The 16,388-nt window shown below is 40.9% G+C and overlaps 1 protein-coding gene across 6 annotated transcripts in view; it reads left to right on the forward strand.

Annotated features, from left to right (window-relative positions):
- ALDH1A2 (aldehyde dehydrogenase 1 family member A2) overlaps positions 1–16,388 on the forward strand; it is a 101,641-nt gene that overhangs the window by 39,009 nt on the left and 46,244 nt on the right. The window contains exon 6 of one of the 6 annotated variants that reach the window (XM_053987849.1): positions 5,972–6,085. The exons of 3 other annotated variants lie outside the window; for them this stretch is intronic. In XM_053987849.1, the coding sequence (XP_053843824.1) occupies positions 5,972–6,085 (114 nt within the window). Of the gene's footprint in view, positions 1–5,971; positions 6,086–7,458; positions 7,503–7,924; positions 8,629–16,388 lie in introns of those variants that run through there. 2 more of the 6 variants (XM_053987852.1, XM_053987850.1) reach the window with 2 other exon arrangements.

Consider the following 16,388-nt stretch of genomic DNA (forward strand, 5'->3'; position numbering starts at 1 on the left):
AAATTGATAAATTAACCAGTAACTGATTGCTGGAGCTGTGCAGTATTTCCACCAAGAGATTAAAATGCTCAGCTTCTCAACTGCTAGTGCCAGTTGGTTGGTTTTTTGCTGATCCTGATCCTAATGTCAGCAAAACAGAATATAGAAGTTATACCAGTGATCTGCTGGTGTTTCAGGAGAGTCCTTCAAAGGTGATCATAGGAACTACAAAACTGTCAGTGTGACTTCTGTGCCAGGAAAATTAGATGAACTGCTGTAAAAAGTAAAATCAATAGACACACAGATAAAGCTGGTGCTCTGTAGAAGCATCAAATGGATCCTGTTAAGGGAGGTTATGCCTCACAAATCTGCTGGCATCCTTTAAAGACATCAAAAAGCACATTGATATTATTTTCAAGCTTGAATGTGGGATCAGTGTAACCTTAGATTGTAAGACTAAGACTCTTGAGACCCTTACCCCTGAGGCAGTCTGGTCTGAGCTATTTCTTCTCTTCACTTGGATTCAAGCAGAGCAGGAATTCACATGATGTATATAACCTAACCATTTTTATAGTAATCTTCACTCCTATAGAAATAGCAAAGTAGAGAATAATGCACATAGCTCCCACAGTTTAAATCCCATGGGTAACAGTATATAGTGTACTGAATTTTTAATAGCACATTATTCAGAGTATCACATAAATTGTTATTACTGATGTAATAAAACCTAAACCAACACAGCTGGAGAGACCAAGGTTGTAAATTCACCATATATTTTTTGTATTGTAATAATATGGGCCAAATTATTTTAAAGTCTGCTGATTTTAGTTGAATTAGACTAACTCTGACTGTGTACCTCTAATTCACGTCCCTGGTCAAATGCCTTTGCCTAATTTATATCTCAATTTTCATACAGAAATTGATGCATGGTACATAAGGGGCATTCTCTGTTTTATGGTTTGGTTCTCTGGCTGGGGAAGTCGAAGAAAAAATTCAGGTGAGGAAGATCTGAACACACTGTGTAATTCAGCATTCTAAGTTTTTTAGTACATAAACCCTCAATTTCTTTATTTCTTTTATTTCCTGATCACTCCTCTGTCTCTGCTGTAGCCCCTGGTGAAAAAGTGCTCAAGGTGAGAAATATTTGCAAGGTGCAGCTCAGGTTTAGCTAAGCCCTCCTGGGAGAAGGGGCATGGTGCGCAAGGGGACTCCTTAAGAATTTGTTCTTTCTTCTCTGTGATCTCAGTGTCCAGATAAAACATTTCTGTCTGTATCATGAATATGAGATCAAACCCTTACCACAAATGTATACTTCAGGCTTTTTGCTCATAGTCTTTAAGGCCTGACATATATATGTCTGCTGTTGCTGACACTGATTTCAGGGAGAACTAAACTGGACTTTCTCTAAAGCAGGACCCAGGATTTTGCTTTGTTCTTGACTGCTGGGCACACCATTAAGCCTCAGTGCATAACTGATGGTACTACACACATATATGTTATGTATAGTTGTATAAATGATGATAGTACATTTCAAAGCTTGTTGTATGTGTAGCACAGGTCCTGCCTGAGAGTTTCTGAGCCAGTTTAATCTCTCAACAGCCTTGCTGGCACAGAGGGGCACAGATAACATTCCACTGCAGAGGGCCCTGTGACAGGGCTGTCAGTGCTGGCACCACATGGAAGTGTCAGGGCAATGCTGGACAGATGCTTACGTGCACCACTGTTATCAGCTGCACTGGGCTGTGCTGCCTTCTCAGCTCTAGGAGAGGCTTATCTGGTAGGTTATGGTATGAGCAAGTCTTACTTTCTGAATGTATCCAGAGAAAGACTGTTTCAGTATAAAAAGAATTTTGCTTTTAAAGCATAGAATAATTTAGTATAGAATGCCTTGTTTTAGCCAATTCCCTGTTCTTTTTTTCCTGCATATTACCTATTCTCAAATAGCTTTGCTATTGAAAACAAAAAGCTTCTTGCTATATATATATTAATGCAGCATGAAGAAACCCTCACAGTATATCCAGTGGACTTTGCAGGGATCTAAATCCTGTGTTTTCGTAACTGGAATGGGATACGTTATCAAAACCTTTCATCATTCTGCAGGGCACAGGTTCCCTATAGCAGCCCTGAGACTTATTAAGGCTACTTGTAGGGTTGTGAAGAGGAGGAGATCTGAGCCTACCTAACTGATAAAAGGAATGTAACATGAAAGCCAAAGATAATGACAGATTTGACTCTACTGACACACAAAAGCAAAGTCGTGCATTTGGCAAATACAGGAAGCTAACTAGGACAGTTGATTCATGGTTCTAAAATGTAATTTCTACTGGGAAAGTGAGAGTGTTTCCTGTACCTGACTCACCAACCCACCTACTTTGACCTGTCTCCCACTCTGCTTGGCCCTCCAAGGAAGCCATCCAGCCACAATCTGACCCTCTGGTGGAGAAGAATATTGTGTAAGAGCTGCTGCTCCCAGTGCTTTGTCCCCTCTCTCCCACAGCAAGAGCATTTGTTTGTTGTTGCACTCATCCCTCATCCTTTAGTGGATGAGTTGTCAGTCTGCCTGGTTTTCATTCTTTTGATGCCCTTTCATTCAGAATTATCCACATTTGATTGTTTAAATACTCTGTCTTTCCAGATACAAGTTTTGCTTCTATTCCTTTTATGTGTTAAATATTTAGAACATAGATGATACATTTATCTCAGGCCCCTATATTAAGACTATTAGATTGCCAGGCCCAATTCCTTTGAAACTCCACAATCAAGACCTTTTAATAAAAAAAAAAAAAAAAAATTTAAAAAAAAAAAAAGGTTCATGGCTGACCCTTTGTAGGGTGTACTTGGGAGCAAACCCAGCAGCAATCTTTTGTTACTTCTGCATGGTATCTATGTTCATTAACGTAATGAAGCTATTAATTGAATATGTAAGTTCAGGTAATTAAATACAAGACTTATTTCTTTAGTTTAAAGGGTAATAATAAAAAATTTAAACTTGCAAACTAGATCACACATTTAGTGATGATGAATGTGAGCTGGAAAGTGCAATATTCCAATATGAATTAGTTAATTGCATCCATTCATTAGGTGATATACATTAGCAGAAGGTCAATCCATTTGAAGCTCAATGTGTTTTGCAAATAATAAATTTCAACAGGTAAATTGAAGAGAAATTCAAAACAAAGTTTTTCTAATAGATTTAAATTCAGAATAAAATCCCTACATCCAAGAATATGTTCCCTATACGTTCACAGTTAGCAGCACATGCTCTTTGCAGCATTGCTGAGGTCACTGTGGCCAGTGAGGGACAGGTGACATTTCAGCTGCTGGCTTAAGCCAAAATGCTAATTTTTAAAATTGACCCACTTATAAAGTGAGTCAAACATTGAACTTTTTCAAGTATTTTCTGCTTTATCACTCTCACTGAATTATTTGAAGCTTGCTTAAATCCTTAAATTTGCATTTCAGTTTTGGACTAAATTTACCAAAAAATTACCAACAACTGGTAAATTTACCAACTGTATCTAGGTCCCTGTTGCTTGAACAAATTATTTTGCCCTTTAGACCTCTTAAATTTTGTAAATTTACCAATTGTTTATTTTTCCAGCATGTAACAGTTCTACTGGGTATAAAATGGCCAATATGACAGGTAAAAAAGCTGTTCTGTTTGACTCATTTTACTAAAAATTATCCATTTGACTAATTTTTAGTAAGAGAAGTGTTAAGTTTTCTTCATTAAACATTTGTGAATATTCAGTAATAAAATTGATATCAGCATTTTTTTCTGGTGTTAAAGGTAATGTAGAAATAAGGGAAGTAAAAGTAGATTTTATTCTGTTTATTTATAACTTAAGATATATCCAGACTCAGTTATTAATAAGATTTATAATTTTAAAACAATTGATTCACTGAGATACATGAAAAATTCTGAAATAATATTTTGGAGGCTCCTCACAGCATTGTGGATGTTGCTTCACAGGTCATATTGCTTAGGTTTATAACAATACCTTTTTACTTTCTATGTATAATATAGCTTTGTCTGGAGCAAGGACTGCTCCCATCCTGAGCACACAGCTCAAGGGCCATAATTCTTAAAGAGGTTTCAACCAGTGAGCCTTTTGCAATGGTCAGGCATAGAGACATTTAGAGAATTGATTCAATTAACCTAGAGGAAAAAAGTGCTATAATGTGTGATTTATGTTTGCAGATAAATTAAAATACAAGTATCTCCTGAAAAGCATTTGCTGCCCTCATGGTCGGTAATGAAAATAGCAGGCAATTAAAATAGAACACCTGAGGTTGAAGCTTTAATGTATATATCAGAAAATGAAGTTCAGATTTCCTAAGTGGAAGTCTGAGCTGAAAAATAACTTAGGGGAAGTTTTTACTCAATCTCTACTTTTCTTCCAAAAGCAATTTATAAAGCACACAAGAAATAGGAAGAGACATTTACTGAAGCAGGAGGCAAAGGGTACAGAGGAGTGGGATCTCTCAATCAATACTGAATTTGTATGAGGAACCAGGAATATCCTTGCTAAATGGTAGTGGAACAGCTGAGAGAAAAAGTTATATATAAAAGAACTTATGGGTCATATTGAAATAATTTTGGGATAGATTTTGCAGTTGATCTTGAGAGGAATCATTGGAAGTGTCTGATAGAGTGATGTGACTCAGTTCCTGTGTGTGACAGTGCTTTCTGGAGCTTACTGAGGAGCATGAGAAATGTTCATGGACTAGAAGTAGTGAGAACGAAGAGCTCTTGCTTGGATTGTTGTTGGAGTTGCTGCATCCACTGCCCATTTCTGTGGTGTATCCATATGTGCTTTGGCACAGCTAATCTGCTCAAAACACGTTTTGAGATACAAAGAGTTTCACCTCATCCTCCAGTTTTGTAATTTCCATTAGACAACAGGTAGCATAGAGCAGAAAAGTACCGTACCAGTACTCTGACCGAGAAACCCAGGAACGCCTTAATTACATCTGTATTGTCTTCAGCACTGCAGCTTTGTCTTTTGCACCCTGCCTGGCTACCCCAGGTCCTGTTCCCATCAGATGGTGTTTGTATAAGGCAGGTCTATATCCTTATCTATAAATAATACCAGCTGCTGGGGATGGGTAGAGAAATGGAGGTTTCTAAATGTAACAAAGGTCTATCTTCAAATTAAACATTCAGATTGCTCCAAATATAAAAAACAAAACCCTCCAGGAACGATTTTGATGTTGGCTGTATACTAGCTTAAATTCTAAGACTGAAGCAAAAAACAGAGTCACTTGGTTCTTCATTTTATTGACAACCATTTCATTACAAAGTGTGAAGACTTTGTCATTGCAATCTGAAAGATAGCATATTTGTTTTCTGATTTGCTAAGTAAAATTTTACTTAAAACCCAATCATGTGAGAGAAAATAAGACAGTCAGACTTGACAGTTGATTTAGTTTTGCAAATTTACCCCCCAAAAAAAAAAACAAACCCAAACCCCATGCACACACACAAAAAAAAAAAAAACCTCAACAAACCACCAAAAAACCAACCCAAAAACTACAGCACTGCAATAAATGGTTTTCTGTTGTATAGAGGTGTTTAGGGACCATGACTGAATGGTCCAATGACTGAATCCTGGGTATTGTTTCTGGTCTTTATTTTCTTTTTTTTTTTTTTTTTGCTTCATTTTTTCTTTTACAAATTAATTCATTTCCTTCTGTATTAATTGTTTTTACTGAGTTATTGTCCTAATGTCCAAGGCAATCCCCTCCACAGTAAATTATTTATTAAATGTTAAACATTTGCTTGTGTGTTTTGAAGCCACGATTCGATTTGCTGTCATAAAGTAACTAGTGTGGTGCTGACTCTGGAAGCAGCTCCCCAGGCTGGGTCCATCAGTGTCCCCAAAATCTCTAAGACCTCATTCCTCACTCTGCTTGGCAGAGCTGCTCTTGTCCTTGGTGAGAGCCCACCTTGGCCTGGGCACCAAGGGCTGAGGCATTGGTGTCTTCCCAGGTGGTGGAAGAGCAACTCCAGTCAGTCCCTTGCCGTCTGGAAGAGCAACAGGACTCGTGTGCCACATCTGGGGAGCCCTGCGAGGGTGGCTGCGCACCAGGAGCCTGTGGAATGGTAAGTGCAATCCCATTCTCCATCTGGGAATGCCAACAAGCCCTTGGGCTAAAGGTCTCCGAGGGCTTTTGCAAACTGAATTGCTTTGAGATGTAAGAGGAATGTGGTTTTTACAGCATAAAGTGGATGAAGGTCACTTAAGCAGCTCCAGATTATGTGGGTTTGAGCTGCATCTCCACACATACTGGAATCCCTTCTCACCAAAATCTCCTGAATTTTATTGATCTAATAATGAAGCTGTCATACAGTTTCCTCATTCCTGAAACTTGTTTAAATGCATTCTTTTTTCGAAGGCGCACATCCCCACTCTGATTTATTTTAAAATGGCTTTTAGAAGGTGTCATCCTTGTGATAAAGTGTTAGGTCTGTGTTGCCAGTGTGCCATTAAAAATTGAATTTCTGACGTTTAAATGTCTCACTCATCCCAAGTGTCACAGTTTGACAGCTCTGCATGTCACATTGCAGCAGAATATTATGAATCCATTTCCTCTGTCAGGTCAAAAAAAAAAAAAAAAAGACTGAAAATGAGAGAAAGCAAAATCTGCAGTCTTCTTCATTAGTGAGATGGAAATTTACAGAAATATACATGTTAACCCTGAAATTACTTAACTGGCACTCTCTACCTTATGCTGCCTGTCTGTGCCCAAGCAATCTTCATCCCATGCTCCTGTACAAACACTAAGAGAATGCTGGGACAGTCTCTTCAATTGTCTGCAAACTTGTCATACATAGAGTGAGGAATATAAAGGGCATCAACAAACACATACTGTTACAAAATCAAAACGTGGGCCAGATCCCATTGTTTATTCTTGACTATGTCAATGAAGAGGTTGTGTGGTGTATTTCTTGTTGCTTTGTTTTGCCCAACTTTAGACAGCTGTAGCTTTGGTGTCCTGTTTTTGTTCATCTATCTGGTATATGATGACTTCAAAACACGACATCTGATTAGGCTCAAAACATTGGGAGTGTTTGCATCAGTAAGCAGAACTTCACTGATTTTGCCTAAAGTAATGAAAACGGCCTGAGCTTTCTATGTTTTCTGTCTGCAAAGTTTGACCAGGGAACGTGCAGGGCTTTGACAATAAATTTCTGGTGCCTGTCAGCTCGTGGATGTGGCTCCATTTGGCCGCTGCCTTCCCAGTAACCTGCTGTACGGCACTGCCCAGCCTCTTCTCTTGCACGACGTGGCCTCCCGCTAAGAGGGCCCCCCAAAACTAATAGCTGGCATCAGGTGGCTGTCGCTTGAACAAATTATTCTGCTCTGTAAGCCTCTTCCTTTTGCCGAGAACTTTCAGGAAAAGCGCGGCCGCGGCGGGCCTGCCCTGCCCGAGAGGCGCTGCTGCCGCGCGCTCTGTGGCGGCGGGCGCGGCCGGCAGGGGGCAGCAGGCGGCCGGCGATGGCGCTGTGGGAGCGGCAGGTGGGGCCCGCGCGGGGCCGCTCGGCTGCGGGGCACGGCGGGGCGGCAGCGCCGAGGGTCGGGGCGCAGCCGCTGCGACGGCACCGCCGCCAAAGGAAAAGAGGGTCGGCCCGGGGAACAGCGGCCGCGCTGCGAGCACGGCTGGCGGGGACTCTCGGGGAGCGCCCGTGGGCGGGAGCGGGGCAGGGCGGGCGGCGGCCGCCAGGTGAGGCGCGGAGCCCCCGGGACAGCAGCGGGCGGCGGTGGCCGGACGGGGAGCGGGCGCGGACACGCTGCCGCTCAGGCTGCGCCCGGTCCGTGCCTTCTCCGCACCTCCGCCTGGGTCCCGTGAGGGTTCGCCCGCCCTGCCCCGTCGGTTCCGCGCCCGAATGCAGCCGCCGGTCCGGGGCCGCGCTGCCGGGCAGCGCCGCCGGCGGGGCACCGTGCCCCCGTCGCCTCGGCCCGACTGGGCTTCCCCAGCGCAGCCCGGTCTCTCCCCCTACGCCTCTCCCCCCGCTGCGGCCGGGGATCCCCAGCCTGTGTCGCGCTGGGGCTGCCCCGGGCGGGGCCGGAGCCGGGACTGGCCTCTCCCGGCCGCGGCGCCTCCCCGCCCGGCCCCGGGGAGCCGAGGGGGAGCACGACCGTCCCGGTGACCCCGCTCCCCGCGGCCGTTCCCCGGTTCCGCTCCTCGGGCGGCGGGCAGCGAGCCGTGCCCGGGAGCTCCGTGCTCCCACGGGGTGCCGGCAATCCCCGGTCGGGACGGGCCGGGGCGCAGGGCCGGGGGGCCCGGGGAGGCTGCGCCGCAGTGAGCGGGGCTGTGCCGCTCTCGCCCTAGGTAGGATGGACCTGCCCCCCTGCCTCTGCCCCCATGTCCAATAAGAAGAGACCCGGCTTGACACCTGCCTATATACAGAGGAGGAGAGCAACATCTTCAGCGCTGGGCTTTGGAGGGGGGGGACCAACCCAAAACACAACACAGCATCAGGGCAGAGCGGGGGGCTCAGTGGTATTATAAAACACCCCCAAGACTATGACTTCCAGTAAAATTGAGATGCCAGGGGAGGTGAAGGCAGATCCTGCAGCTCTGATGGCATCTCTGCATCTGCTGCCTTCTCCCACTCTCAACCTTGAAATCAAATACACCAAGGTAAGTTGTGTTCGTTTGTTCTGGCAGAGAAATTCATGGTTTTCTCTCCAAAGGAGGGATTTTGCTTAAAATCAGTTTCATTCTGCCCTACCCAACGTGAGTGTAGAGATAAAAACAACTGCTAAAAGACTGGATTGAATCTGTAATAAAAGAAAAAAAATTTAGCACTGTAATCATCTGAAAAACCACAGGATAATAGAAAGCAAATTAGATCTGCTGAGACTGGTTTTGCCATTTCTCTGTAAATGTACTGTTTTCTACGGAGCTGTTGGGGTTTATTTTCAGTGCAAAATCAGTAGTTCTTGGGTATGTTTTGGTTGCTTTTGATGTACTTCAGAGGACATTACTATACGTACCTGAGTATCTCAATCAGAAAATAACGTTTTCTTTCTTGAATTACCCTGTGTGCCCAAGGGACTCTTTTACATTTCCTGGAGGACTCTTAATACTACCAGGTTGTTACAGCACTGGAACAGGTCTCCAAGAACTTCCGTAATTCTTGAATACACCCTTGAACAATATTGTGAGAGGGCATGTTTTTCCTACAAATCTTTAAGAGTGATTTTCATTTAGAGAGGGTTAAGAACAAACCCACTGTAGAAATGTAGAAAAATCTGCAGGGTTTCTGTGGTGTCTTATGAGACTAATTTGGTTTTGTTGATTAAAATGGGCTTTAAAAACAGTCATTTGTTTGTAAATGCATTTTACATTTTAAAATTCGTTTATATATTTTTAATCTTTGCATCTTCAGTATCTTTAAAGAATGTTTTAATTTCTGTTGGAGAGGTTTCAGATCTATTGTATAAATAGATTACAATGTGTCAGACTTTGTTTCTAATTACCAAGTAACTTAATAGGAAAATAAGCACATCAGCACTGGAAGAAGGTGATAACATTTTTATCTACTGGAAATACAACTTCAGGAGCTTTAATGCTGATAGGAGACTCATTTTGGCTGATGCAGTGTAATTTTTTCTTCCATATCATCACTTTAAAAGCTTTTCATCTTTTCTCTTTTTTTTTTAGTGGGTGCCAAAATTAATTTGTCTTCTAATTTGTTACAGCAATTCCTTGTTCTAGAAGAATGTTTCCGAGGAAAGTCAACTATTTTAAATTTCACTACATTTTAATGCAAACTGCAGTATGCAAATCTAAAAATGCATATGGTTTCTTGCTCATAATTTCTTTTTAAATAGTTAAATAAGTAAGGAATGCAGTTATTGGATGCTGTGTAGTGCTACACCTCGGGAGCAATCATACCATGCAAAGAATATTTGGCATGAATTTTGTTCATTGCTGGTTTCAGTGTGAACTGTGCTTTGGGAGGGTTTTGTGGGAAATACTTGAGAGTAGTATCACAGCCAGTTTGCATCATAAATGTACTTGCATTTCTCTGTTCTAAAACTGGAGAATTGTTTCTGAAAACCTTTGAAAAGTACAGCAGTCATCAGCAATCATAGCTTTCTTTCTGTGAGAATGTACAGTGACCTTTAATAAATCAATACATAATTCCATCATCTCAGATCTAAAATGTTACGCATTTTATACTAATGGAACAATTAAAAGAAAGTTGTTTAATCTCAACATTAAGCCAAAAACAATGGCAACGTGTTTCTTCTAAACTTGGGTTTGAGATATCAGGTAACTCCTGGATGTTTTTGAGAAAATTTTGGTTTAGGACAGGTATCAAATGTTTCACTTGGCATATCCTCTGTCTCTGTTTTTCTGTCTGTCTCGCTCTTTCCTCCTTTTTCTCTTTCTCTGCAGGAAATTCAAGTGATTTATAGATAATTGGAGTCTTCAGCTTGGAGTTTTGTCTTGGGCAGGACTTTTATCCTGGATCCACTTTCCCACCTATTACAAAGAAAAACAATCAAAAAATGAAATAATGGATTGTAACTTGACTCTTTCTTTTGAGGGAGTGGTCACTTCATGTCCTAAATGACAAACAACTTCCATAAACAATAAATAACATTAGACTAAAGCACTTTAGCAAGGAAAAAAAAAAAAAGAAAACAACAACCCCAGACCTTGTAAAATCAGACATCTGTAAGCATTCTTAGCAGTCTCTCTCCTGCTTGTTAGCTGGGAATTTTAAATGCACAACCAGGACACAGAATTCTCGAACTCTTTATTACAGGTGTCTATGAATGTAAAAATGTAACCATTTGGGAGTTAATTCTTTATGCAAAATAGAAGCATCTATGAACATTTAAACTTAGTGAAAAAATTTTAAATCTATTTTGCCAATTAAATTCTATTTCTGTAATTCTAAAGTTGTTAAATAGGCTCTATGTTAAAATGTTAACATTCCAGGATTCCCTAAGTGAGTTTTGTTAAAGATTTGTAATATGTACTGGAAAAAAGAAAATTATTAATTAATCTTTTAATAATTTCATTACCTGTGGAGTTGCTATGAAAATGCCTTCCAACTACATAGATGAAACAAATATCACCCATGTAATTCTCATTTATTCAATTATTTAGCAGAATTATTGAAACTTTTGAAATATTGGTAAGTTTACTGAAATAAGCAGAAAACTGTATGTGAAGTCCTTCTGATCCATACACCTGACAGCGCACCCAGAGGCAATTTGCGTTTGGATAGGTCAGAATATGATTTAGTGATGAAAATTACCTGATGCCATGGTTTTCTGTAAGACTTGCAGCAGTAGCTATTGGGACTTCAGTATTGGAAGTCAAGTCAGCCTATGCTGCCTTAAAAAAACTCAGTCATTAGAAATATTTTTCCCAGTTTTTTAATACCTTGGCACAGTCTGTGAAAAATAAAGTGTTGTAGATGTGTGTAATAAGAACTGGTGAGCAGGATGTGAACCAGACATGCAGGTGAGTGTTCAAGCACACAGGGTTAAGTTTTGTGTGGCTGGCAAGTACTAGAACTGCTACATTTGGGTTTATCTCTCTTTTCACTGTGATGACTCTGTAAATCTTTACTTTTTAACAGTAGCATCTGGGGAGAGATTGCATCTGCAGAATAGGGCATCTTGGAGTATTGCACAGAATTAGGTTGTTCCACAGCCCTGTGGCACAGCAAGCCCTCCTCAGGCTTGTCAGGAGCATGCTGGCAGTGCTGTGCTCCATATGTAAGGGGGCTTATAGGTAGGAAGGGGATCCAGCCTCCCCCTGGGAATAAGTCACGCTTCTACAAAAGTCAGCTTTGTGTCAGAAACTCTCCCAGAACGTCTGTTCCAGAAATATCAGATGTGTGAGAGAAGCAGCAGCGTAATGTCTGCTAAGGACATGTCATTGGCATGTTTAGTATAGGGAGCACAGCCCAGAGAACCTGACAGCTTCTGAGGGTGGTCAGAGAGTTTGCACTGTTACACTGAGGCCTCTCTCTTTTAAACTTTTATGAAACTCCATTTTCCTTCCCAAGACTGTCTCCCACGTATCTGACAGTAGATATGGAATCAGCCCAGTGGATTGAGCCCTTTGCAGCATTTCCCTCCCACCGTCTCCATTTGAGGAGCTAAAGGTGTTTCTGCAGGATGTGGCTGCCCTTCCTTTGTTATAATCATGTTATAATGGCATAATCACATCTGCTTTACAAAATATTTTCATTGTGGTTTTAATAAATTATGTTGACTCTTTCAAGGACAGCGTGGTATAGAATAAGGACCCCAGGGCTCTGTCCTGTCACAGCTCTGTCACTGCGTCAGGTAGCTGAGTGAATAAACGTTCTCAGTTTGCATCGTGTTGAGCACACTAATCCAGATGGATGTTTTAAGTTTTGTTTCTTGCTTGCCAACTGATTTAAGTCTGAGCAAGAGCTCAACAACTTTAGCATAAGGAAAAGCTGAAGAATTGTGGTTTTGAGAGCTTTTTAGAAAGAGGTGCCCTAAAGGGATGAAGTTACAGCTCACTGGCAGTGAGGAGGTACATGAAACATTTCTCTATTAACAGCTTATGATTTAGCTGACAACCATATCTTCTTTGTCCGTCTGAGTGTTTTTGCCTCTACCCTTACACCACAGGCTAAAATCTGTTCAGTTTCTACACACAGGCCAGGTAAACTACCCAGCACTGCAACAGAAAGCTGTATACAGGAGTTTGTATGAAGTATAGGCAAACTGCTTCTGGGTAGACAAAAGATAACAAATACATCTCAAATTTTCATATGTTAAGCATCTGGGTTTGAAGTATTTTATTGTGAGGTTTCAGTATATTCATTCCCATTGCGCTTCCTTGGCATTGCCCTTTACATTAAAATTTCCGGCACATTTTCCAGATAAAATTCTAGACTGACATTACAGTAGAAGGCAGGAAATCTATTTTATTTAGATTAATATGCAGAATCTTTGTTATTTTTTGAACAGAAGACAAGCTTTGACAAAACTCAGGTAAGTGAGGAATACATGCACTTTCCCATATGTCTTTCCCGGAATGAGCTACTTGGGTGCCTTTTGAAGTCAGATCCACTGAGCCATGCCTGAAAAAAACAGCTTGGCTTTTGGGTCACCTATGTGAGCACAGTTCTTTTACAGAAGATGAGGTACAGAAAATTAGAGAAGTTTACATGAAGAGTAGACAAATAGAACAGCTACTTTACCCCTTTGTGGAACACTTCAGCATCTGAGGCAGACACTAGGGATGCTGTTCTGTATCCTCACATATGATGTTTCAGTGTCTATACTGTATGTACAGATTTACTGTTGTTTAAATCTCCAGTTTGAATTCTCTTCCAGTCTATTCATACTTTGTTTTTAGTATTACAATCCATCAACTTAGACAGTGATGAGAAAATATGTATGTAATTCCTTCTAATTAGTAACCTGAGTATGGGATTATTCTTTCCTCCCAAATCTTTATGGTCTTCTGCACAAACCCAGTTTACCCAAGTTTTGCATGAGGTCACAAGAAACAAGCATAGCCTTACGTGTATCCAGTCCCTGCCCTTGCTTATTCCAGTACGGCCACAACAGCCATGAGCCTTAAAAACACAGAAAGCACGGGGCTGAACTGGCCCCAGCTAGAGAACTGTGGCAAACTGCTGTGTTACTGAGAGGTAACTATGGCAGCAGTGACCTCTTACTGTGCTGAATCTGCTGGATCTTTAGGGAAAATGCACCCTCGTTTAATGCATCAAGCTGTACAATTATATATTGCTGACTCAGTCTGGTTGGTAGGGTCAGATGATGCACTGAAAGACTTTCTCATTGATTTTCTCATTGCAAAAAGTGTTTAACACTTCAAGTATTCAAATGCAAAAGATCCATGTATTTATTTGCATACCAAAACCAGAAGGCCAGTAATAATCAGAGCACTTGCCTGAGTTGAAAGGCAGACAAATTCATACCCCTGCTCTGAAGCAAGCAGAGCAGAAAGTTGAATATGGATCGTGAATATGAATATTTCTCATGGGGAACAGGTCCAAATTTTGCCAACTTTGTCTGTATTTGGGAAGAATTGCATGGTATCTGCTGTTGGATAATTCACTTCTAAGTATTTATGAGGTCTCAGACATCAGCTTGATAGCCCAGCAGGCAAGACTAATGAAGGAAAAATAGGATTCACGTCTTTGCTTCAAGAATAATCGTGATGCTGGACAAGAGCAATAAATAACACACGCACTCTCACACTCTTACTCTTTCATTCTGACAAAAAAAAAAAAATCCCTCATTAATTCTCTGTTTCATTTCATCCTTCAGAAACATTTCCCACAGAAGCTGACCGATTCTGGTGCATTTCCATATTACATTTCTATCCTGTAGATCTGCATTTTCTGATAAATCCCACTGTCCAAAAATTCCTGATGCAGCCTGTCCATCTCCCTGTGGAGATGCAAAATTGTTCCCAGCAGATCTTAACGGGCTTTGCCAGTTTGAAGTTATTCACTGCCATAAACTGCCTGGGAGGGCCACACCATGGAACCACCAGGTTCACTTGTTCTCTTTTCTTTACAATGCACATGAACAGTTCCCTTCAGTGAGCTGTTTATGGACATTGCAAATCATGGCACAGAGCAGCATCCAGAAGTTGTCTGAACCCTTCCTTCCAAGAGGCTTGGCATTTCCTGCCTTTGGCAGATTTCATCTCCCTTGAGTTGCCCAAATGTCATTTAACTTCAGCCCCAGTAATATTTTCTACAATACTCTGATTAGCCTGAACATTTTTATCTACAAATTCTGTACCTTACTATTAATGATCTACAAAGGCAGGTGAGCCAAGATATTGATTGCCAGTCACAGTAATGAAGGGGCACCTTGCTATTAACCTCTTTCCAGGGAGAATTATCCGTTTATTTCCAGTCTTTTTATCTTATCTCTTAACCACTTTTTAATCCATGGCAGGACTTTATCTTTCACCATATGGTTACTAACTTTCCTTAATAGCCTCTTGCTAAGGACTTTATCATCAAAAGCCTTTTTAAAGTCTAAATAAATTGTATCCACTGATTCATCTCAGCTCCTCATTTGACTATCTTCCAAGAAATCTCACGCGTTTACAGAGATAAATGACAAAAGATGAGTTCAGTGGTCCATATAATAAATTCTTGCTCAGGTCATGCATAAAGTCAGATTTCTTCTTTTACAGTTTTGCAGCTATCTTTTGTAAGGCTGGACCGTGGCATTTCTCTATTTTTTGAAAATTCTTTTACTCTCCCCAGTTATAAAAATCCCCACAGCTTTTTATCTGTTTGGGTTTTTTTTAGGAGTAGAACTCATTCCTTGAAACAAATAACCAATATATCAAATCTACTTCAGCTGAAAGAAACGACAGACAAAAAATGCAATTAAACAAAGACAAGATCATAAGGAAGCTATGTAAACGTAATATAAGCACAGATGTGTAGAGGTTTAAAAAAAGCTTCAGAAAACTGCAGTTCTATGCAGTTCTCTAGTGAGGAATCCTCAGACAAGTGACAAGACATCCCTGCTTAAAGCATAAGAAGTGCATGGATAGCTGTGTGAAGATTTACTACCAAGTATTATGCAGGAATGATGAAGTCTAAACATTTATTGTCATCCAAGGGCTCAATCATTCATTACTGTTACGTTTAGCAAATGAATTGCTGTTCAAACTGTGTATTCCTTTCTGTTTTTCTCCAAAACACAAGTTCCCTATTTCAGAATTTGTCCAAAACCATATTTCTATCCATCAGTCCTTTCTGTAAATAGCGATCTACCTTTGTGACATAAATATGACACATCAATGCCAAATCACACAGTGAACTGAGGTTTAGGAGCACTTCATTACTAAAAGTGTGATACGTGAAGCCACATCAAAGTGTTGCTGCAATGGCATTGCTGCAATAGTCTCCAAAATGAAAAAAGAAAAAACCTAATCCTTGATTACTTGGAATCAATGCCTTTCATAGAGAGCCTAGTGAACTATATCAGTGACTTGAAACATAATGCATTCCAGCTTTGTTGGACTGAAGTGGGAAAATACTGCGGAGAACCAACCACATCATGTTCTGTGATCCAAGTGAAAATGTTTAAGGTCAGCTTAGTCTAAATTGGCCTCATCTGGAGGCTAAAACACTGGGACCACACTGACCACTAGAGTATATAGACCTTAATCTGTGAGGGATTCATAGGTAATGAAGACTTTGAATTGAACTCAAAATCTAAGGGGATGCTGTGGGACAGCTGTGAGGGGCCTAGAGCAGGTGTGTGGTTACAGAAAGGATATGTTTGCTAATTTCCATGTGGATTTATAGTATGCCCTAATTTAAAATAAGTGAGTTACAAAAAAATCCATTTGGAAAGTCACAAACATACCGGAAGTGTTGCATG

This window comes from Vidua macroura, chromosome 12 (assembly GCF_024509145.1).
Source record: "Vidua macroura isolate BioBank_ID:100142 chromosome 12, ASM2450914v1, whole genome shotgun sequence".
NCBI lineage: Eukaryota > Metazoa > Chordata > Aves > Passeriformes > Viduidae > Vidua > Vidua macroura.